Source organism: Cyclopterus lumpus, chromosome 4, assembly GCF_009769545.1.
Source record: "Cyclopterus lumpus isolate fCycLum1 chromosome 4, fCycLum1.pri, whole genome shotgun sequence".
Classification (NCBI taxonomy): domain Eukaryota; kingdom Metazoa; phylum Chordata; class Actinopteri; order Perciformes; family Cyclopteridae; genus Cyclopterus; species Cyclopterus lumpus.
The window spans coordinates 22,064,929-22,073,167 of NC_046969.1; the positions used below are offsets into that span (position 1 = coordinate 22,064,929).

The 8,239-nt window shown below is 44.2% G+C and overlaps 1 protein-coding gene across 1 annotated transcript in view; it reads left to right on the plus strand.

Annotated features, from left to right (window-relative positions):
- Positions 1-4,403, plus strand: part of lingo3a (leucine rich repeat and Ig domain containing 3a) — a 29,368-nt gene extending 24,965 nt beyond the window's left edge. Inside the window, exon 2 of the mRNA XM_034530933.1 lies at positions 49-4,403. Coding sequence (XP_034386824.1) covers positions 100-1,932 — 1,833 coding nt within the window. The 5' untranslated portion in view covers positions 49-99 and the 3' untranslated portion in view covers positions 1,933-4,403. The remainder of the gene's footprint in view (positions 1-48) is intronic.
- Positions 4,404-8,239: the final 3,836 nt, after the last annotated feature.

Consider the following 8,239-nt stretch of genomic DNA (forward strand, 5'->3'; position numbering starts at 1 on the left):
CTCATTCTTTTCCCCCTTTTCCCCTTCCCATTCTTCCTCTGTCCTCAGGTGTCTGGCCCGGTGATTCAGGAGCAGGAGGAAGCAGTGGAGAGGAGGGCCATGGGGGTGAGCCTGGGCCAGGATGTCGGCCGGCTCCTGCCTTTCCTGTTCTTGCTGCTGATGATCGCGGTGTCACCCGCCCAGAGTCAAGGATGTCCCCAGCGTTGTGAGTGCATCGCGAAACTCAAGACTGTGTCCTGTTATGGTAAGCGCCTGTCCGCGCTGCCAGACGGCATCCCACTCGACACCAAGATCCTGGACCTGAGCGTGAATAAACTTCGCTGGGTGGAGCACGGCGACCTGCTCCCGTATTCACGTCTCGAAAAGCTGGACCTGAGTGAGAACGTGATCAGCGTCCTGGAACCGAACGCTTTTTCGAGTCTCCAGAACCTCCAGTCGCTTTCGCTGAGGGGCAACCAATTGAAACTGGTCCCCATGGGGGCTTTCTCCCGTCTCTCCAACCTAACAATGCTGGACCTCAGTGGGAATAAGATTGTCATTCTTTTGGACTTTACTTTCCAAGATCTGAAAAGTCTGAACAACCTGGAAGTCGGAGACAATGATTTAGTTTACATTTCCAACAAGGCCTTTCTGGGTCTGGTGGGGCTAAGGGAGCTGACCATTGAGCGGTGCAACCTGACTTCTGTGTCCGGCCAGTCGTTGTCTTACCTGCACAATCTGGTGACTCTTCGGCTCCGCTACCTCAGTATCTCCACCTTAGAGGACCAGAACTTCCGTAAGTTGGGGACCCTGAGGGGCCTCGAGATCGATCACTGGCCCTTTTTGGAGCACATTTCCCCTCACAGCCTGCAAGGGCTTAACTTATCTTGGCTGTCGATAACTCACACTAACATCACCTCCGTGCCCACCTCTGCCCTCCGCAGTCTGGCTCACCTCACCAGCCTGAACCTCTCCTACAACCCCATCTCCGTGTTGGAGTCCTGGGCCCTGCGGGACCTCGTTAGGCTGAAGGAGCTTCATCTGGTCAACACAAATCTGGTGGTCGTGCAGCCGTATGCCCTGGGCGGTCTCAGACAAATCAGCCTTCTTAACCTCTCCACTAACGGCCTGGTGTCCCTGGAAGAGGGGGCCTTTCAGTCCGTCAACACTCTGGAGACGCTGCGTTTGGACGGGAACCCTCTGGCCTGCGACTGCCGCTTGCTTTGGATCCTTCAGCGTCGGAAGACCCTCAATTTCGACGGCGCCTCCCCGGTGTGCATGACGCCCGTGGAGGTGCAGGGACGGGCCCTCGACGCTTTCTCCGACTCGGCTCTCTTCGATCACTTCACTTGCCAGAAGCCCAAAATCCGCAACAGGAAACTGCAGCAGGTTTCTGCCCGCGAGGGCCAGGTCGTGTCGTTCATCTGCAGAGCGGAAGGCGAGCCGGCGCCGATGATTTTCTGGATCTCGCCGCAGCGCCGGCGCATCACCACAAAGAGCAGCGGCCGCCTGACCGTGTTACCACAGGGCACATTAGAAATACGCTACGCCCAGGTCACCGACAGCGGGACCTACATCTGCATAGCCAGCAACGCCGGCGGAAACGACACCTATTTCGCCACGCTCACGGTGAGCGGGCTGCCGCTCGACGCCGCCCTCATGGCGAACCGCACGTACTACGCAGGGGACCTGAATGACACCAATCTGAACGACACCAGAGTCTTCTTGAAGTTCACTCTGGACCTCAAGACCATCCTCATATCCACCGCTATGGGCTGCATCATGTTCCTGGGGGTGGTGCTCTTCTGTTTCATTCTGCTGTTTGTGTGGAGTCGAGGGCGAGGGCAGCACAAGAACAACTTCTCAGTGGAGTATTCCTTCAGGAAGGTGGATGGACCCGCTGCCAGTGGAGGACAGGGTGGGGCGCGCAAGTTCAACATGAAAATGATTTGATTTTATTTTTGTTGGGGGGTGGTGATCTGTTTCTCTCGTTAGTATTCTTACCTTGATACTGTTTACAAGCTCGAGGGACAAAATGCTGACGAAGGACCTTTGTTCTTGCAAAAAAAAAACGAAATGCAAGTTATTCGCGGGACATTTTATTGAGACGAGGTTTTGCTATTAAAAGTGTTGTGTGTGTATATATGAGAAAAGGGGAACATCTGCATGGGTTTGATATATTTATATTGCTTTTGTTGTGTGTTCACGTTGTCGTGCAGAGCAAACCTGGATTTTTGAAAGTATAAAGATGTCTCCGAATCTCGAACAGACTGTTAAAAGACCAAGCGGTCTTTAACGTCGACAAAATGCCTCGCCAATTCCATCCTTCCGCTCCACAAGGAACTCTTTAAAGGACTTCACCTCTGTGCTCCGTCTGAGGTTGTTTTTCGCTCTCTATCCTTAAAACCCAGGAATATATCATAACCCGGTGGTGCTCAACGAATGCCAAGGACTTGCCAATATGTATTTAAATAGTTCCAGCTATATACTGCATATTTAAACTTATTTACAGTCAGGACTTTAGGGCAGTATTGCGACATAAATACAGAGGCTCTACTTTCTTTCTTTTTTTGCTAGTGGTGGGTTTGTACAGAGTGCAATAAGACACCAAGAGACTCACGCAACACTGCCAATTTGACCGTAAAGCACCATGTGACGAGGTGGAGAGAGGGTTCTTCTCATGGGACTCCACCAAAAGAGGGTCAAAAAACAACAAAAAAACAGGACACTAAAGGTAGAGCTACAATTAAAAGGACCCAAAAGCACATTCGTGTGGTGACAAATCAGAACATGGAGATGCACACCTGCTCTTATTGTTTATTCAGTACACGCTGTACAAGGCTCCATAGGACTGTGTGTAAAAAGCATGTGCAGAGTTGGATAACGTGCATCGTTTGTGAATGTGTTGGGGTGCGTTCACCCCACTGTTGATCATACTGTATAGGTATAGGATTTATGCTGTATAAGATGTATTATATATTTTGTAATCAAAACCTTGTGGTTGTTTCTAGTACTGTTGAGTGATCAATCCAGCTGTTTTCTGTTCTACTGTTAAAGTGTCTTTTTTTCAAATCATCGCTATGCTGTCCACCTTCTCCGTCGGATCCCCCGAGCTCACAAGACAAAGCATGAAGGGCGTTTGAACCAGGGGTCAGCTCACTTGCCTATTTTTGGCTGCAAGTGTCAGTGTGAGGCTTGGCTGACCCTCGGAGGGAGGTGGGGGGTGGGAGGGGTTCACCGGGTTCACCGCATGGACCTCGGTGTGTTACGCGGGGGAGTGAAAGAAATGCAAATGTAACTCTTTTTTTTTTTTTTTTTTAAACCCGCAGACTGGAACAAAGGTCGAGACGAATCTGAGCCAGAGAATTCATTGAATATAATGTAATTCCATTTTTTTGGTTCCTTAACATTGATTTGTAGTCACGGCACGTACAGTAAATGCAAATGTGTCATTGTTGGGCCTTGTGAAGCCATCTGTGATAGTTTCAGGACCGCAACTTCAAAATGTAATTTGCAGGGAGTGAGAATACAGGTGACCTGCTGACACTAGTCACACCTTATCTCTCGGTCTGTGGGTTAAGACTTCCAATACACTCTTCCTGTCCACTTAACGGCTGCAGCTCTGACAGTGTTACTCTGCTGCCCTCTGCTGGCTGGAGATGGTACTGAATGGTTCACTATTAATTACAGCTCTGTGCGATTTGACCTCCACAACCTTTAGGACTTAATAGCAAGCCAGTTGTTCAGTTTCCCCGAAGGCAACTGTGAAGGTGTGTTGAAGGGCTGACCTGGTACCAGTTGTGTGGGAGGGGAAAAAATGATGTTGAATTATGACTCAAATTACTTGATATAGGGGGGGGAGGCCCCATATTACTTCATTTAGTGTTTGTGTTCCTCCGCATCTGCACCGCACAACACATTTTACAGATTAAACTCACAATATGGAGTTATTAAGAACGAACAGTGAATCAGTTCCTGGCTGCATTTTTTTGGTAATGTAAACAACTGGAGATACTTTTAAATTGTCCTTAAACTGAATTCATCCTGTAAATATGGAAACCATTGTGTCTGGGAGTTGTGTTAGACGTTTTTTGTATTGTATTGTTTTATATTTAAAAAAAAAATGAAGCACACTGTTTATAAAGCATGCTATGTTATCTGCTGTGATGATGTCTTTGCCCTGTCCTATTATATTTTATTTTAATTAATTCGTCACCTGGTCACTCAACTGTTACGGTGGAAGTCTGAGACATCACACCTGTGACCCCGTCACTGTGAACATTTTGTGTTGCAAGTCTTTTTTTTATTTTGATCTGTTTATTTTATTTTTTTCAAGGTTTTTGTCATGTCATGACTCACTCAAGTTAATGATGTACGTAGGTACCTCCTTAACTGCATGAGGAGAGGGATTATTGTTCATTTTCTATGCGTCCATCACATCACAAGTGTTAATAAATGAGATTGGTGAGCAGATTAAAATAGCCTTCACGCTTTGATGTGTTTCTTGATCCTCGTTCTCGCCTTAATGACTTACATAACTTACATAACTTACATAACTGAACTAAGCCCAGTTGTCATCCAGCGGGTGGAGTGAATTCATGCAGTCCTAATCATGCACGTCAGGTGAAAAGACAAATATAAACTGGTCTGCACTTCAGGAGGAAGTGGAGCGCAACAGGAACGCGCCCGGTTGCACTTAAATTGATCTAAATCTAAATACAATTACATAGTTTTAAAAAAAAAAAGTCCCTCTCCACTCTAAAATGTGTTTTTCTCATTGTTACTCCATAGTTTCACCGTCACTGTGCAGAACCTTAAACCTTCAGTGTGCACACAGAAAGGGCTCTTAAGTGAAGTGTCACGGTCCTAGTTCAAATGTAAATGTAACATTAATTTGCATATTCATATAATCTGGGTTTTTTAGACACAAACAATTATAAGCACGGTATATATTGAGTATTAAAACATGAATAGAGCTCCCTAGAGTATTTTTTCTTTTTACCAAAGCTTTTGTAAGATACAAAGCTTCAATGATCCTTGGCGCACTCATCACGTTCATCAACCCCTCCTCCTCCTCCTCCTCCTCCTCCTCCTCCTCCTCCTCCTCCTCCTCCCAGCGACAGCTCATGAAGGGGGGGTGGGGGGGTTGATGGTGCTGCCATCTTGGATCTGACCTCACGGATAAAGTTTCCTCAGAGGATGAAGGTGACGACTCGGGGTACCTGTGTTTGAGGTGAAGCATTAATCCAACACCTCTGTAGACCAGCATGGTTTTTACACCTCTGATCTCTCAAATCAGTCACTTAGACCTTCACCTTCCAGAGGCTCTGAGAGTAGCAGAACATATAACTATTTCCATTCTATTCAGTCTGGCTTTTATTAATATTATTGTTTAATATTAATTCAGATGTTATACAGTGTCTTATGTGTTTTTTTAGTATTTATGCATATTGTATTTCTTATTTTATTTTTGCGATCATTTTACTTTATTCACATTTTACTGTTTTACCAAGATCAATATATTCAGCGATGTATTTTTATTTGTCCTTAAATTTATTTGGTGTGCATTAGTCTTTTCATCTTGTTTTTGTCTATCATAAACAAGCACTTTGAACTGCATTTGATTTGTTTTGAACTTTGAACTGCATTTGATTTGTTTTGAAAGGTGCTGTATATATAAAAAAATTAATTTGATTTATTGATTGATTGATTGAACTTCTAGTCGACTTGATCCAAAATCAAAGTCATGAAAGTCCTCCCATGATAGGACGTTAGTGTCTTAGTTGTATCGTGCACTACACCTGTATGGAAGCGTTTGTTAGGATTATCCACTCATTTATTCACGTTTCTCCGGTAGTTCTGTACGCTGACAGCAAAAGATTGTTGCTCCTTCTCGTTCACCACAATGTCTGACATATCTCGAAATCAATATCTGAGAAATGTGTGTCTCATATGAGCAAGAATCTCCTGAAAGCTGCTTTGATGTAGATAAAAGCATATTGAGAGTGAGCTTTGTTTTGCTCACAGCTGAGTAGAAACCCTTCTTGCCACGATTCGCTCTAGTTAATAAAATACACAAATATACTGCATTGCATAGCAACGTGCATTATGCTGTTAAATGTCACAAGACTGAAACGGACACCATGGTTCAGCAGCGGCAGGGCTGAAGTGCTGAATCTCCTTCATTGGGCCGAGAGAGGAAATGATGTCAGAATGTACCACAACTATTTCCAGCAATGGGAACATTGACGGGTGATTCAAATGATGTGTGTGTGTGTGTCTCTGTGTGTGTGTGTAGTAATCACACATTCTATGTTACCATGCTGTTGAAATGTGGTGGTCTTAATGGGACTGTAATGGTTTAGCAGAGGCCAAAGAACATCTTTTCATTACCATTTAATGGTCATCATTCAAAGGCCGTGTCCGTTTGAGTTTTTTTTGTTCATGATAATTCATTCAAACCCTCTAACTCTGTGTATCTTTACGTCAGCTGATGACACACCCACGTCTCTCACTGTGGGCACTTCCCGTCATGTTTTAAGACATTCTGAACAGTCTGAATAAACGGGAACCCAGAAGCGTTTTTAATTGAAAATAGATTACAGCAGTCTAGTAACAGCCAACTGCAGATTAGATGACCATTTAGATCTTTAATATCCACTCTTAGCACAAACTGGTCGACTTTGCTTAAAATGTGCGTGGAAACCTTTTAAGTTTGTACACATGGAAGAAACTGAACAGGTCAAGAGGGGTTAATTTATAACCTTAAATGGTGATTCATGTTGTTAGTAATACTATGAACCGGGTTGTTTATGTTGTTAATAAAGTAATACTTTGAACCGGGTTGTTTATGTTGTTGTGACACAACACTTGTAGCAAAAAGGGAGAATTAAAAGCACAGTCTATCCCTTTCCCTCCCTACAACAAAGCACCTCTGGCCAGACCCTCTGTGGACTCATTTTCATTTTCACTAAACATTCACATCTACATTTATTTGATTTACACTTCATATACACTACACATATACTTGGCATTTTGCAAACTCTGTTTAAACTTAAATGAATGTCCTTAAATACACACTGCACAGTTATTCGTATTCTATTGTGTATATATATATTTGACATATTTTGCACATTTTGCACACTCTGTTTACATTTAATTTAATTTAATTTCCTTAATACACACTGCACAGTTATTTGCATTCTATTGTGTAAATATATTTTATATATATATATATATATATATATATATATATATATTGTATATATCTGTCATCCCTGTTCTTATATTTTATTTTATTTTGTGTGTTCAGTTTATTTAGTCTATTCCATTTGGTGTCTGTAAAGTGTTGGGCGCTACTATGACCACAAATTTCCTCTTGGGGATTAATAAAGTATCTCTCTATCTATCTAACAGCAAAAGAGGGCGGAGCCAAGGAGGGGTTAATTGAGCACACCTGGGGGCTGGGCCAAAGGGGGAAAAAAAACAGACCAATTAACAAAGACCAGCATGGAGATCAGAGAGAGGAGCGAGAGTGGCCGAAGGAGAAGGAAAGGTTTGTGTAGGATTCAGTTTCTGTACGCCTTAGAAAAAGCTTCAACTAGTTGGAAGTACGAAAGCAACGGGAGCAACGAAGGAACGGAACCGGCTGAGTGGGCCCCTGAGGGGGGAGGACGGACCCCGGTAGCAGGCTGTCCAGGAGCAACTTGGAAAGTAAAGACCGGGACCCTCCTTGGATGCCACAGAGGATCTCCTTCTCTCCATTGGATCCTCAAGATAAGTCCACGCACACGCGCACGCGCACGCGCACGCACGGACTTTCCTAAACTATCACGCACGGAATTCAACTCGTGAGTCTGAAGGGACCTATAAGCCCCCCCTTCACAAACGCATTTACACCCTCCTGACAAAGTACCTAAGGGTCTTTTTTTGTAGTCCATCTCCTGCACATTGTAGTTTCACCGCTGCAGACTGACGTCACTAACATCCGCCTGCCGTCGCATCATAAGTAGCTCAGTGAAAGTGGAGTCGGATATTTTCTAAACACCGCAGTTGTCGTTTCCTAACTCATGAATTCTCCTTCCCATCTTTCCTTGACCCCCTCGTGACGTTTAGGAATAGATTTTGGGAGGTAAATATTTGAGTATTCGACCCCAGCCTAAGTGTTTAACTGCCTCTAGTTGTGTGGAGCCGTGACCTTTGACTTCCACGTGCGCAGATGGAGAGAACATATTTAAGTTTTACTGCTAATAGTTCCTTA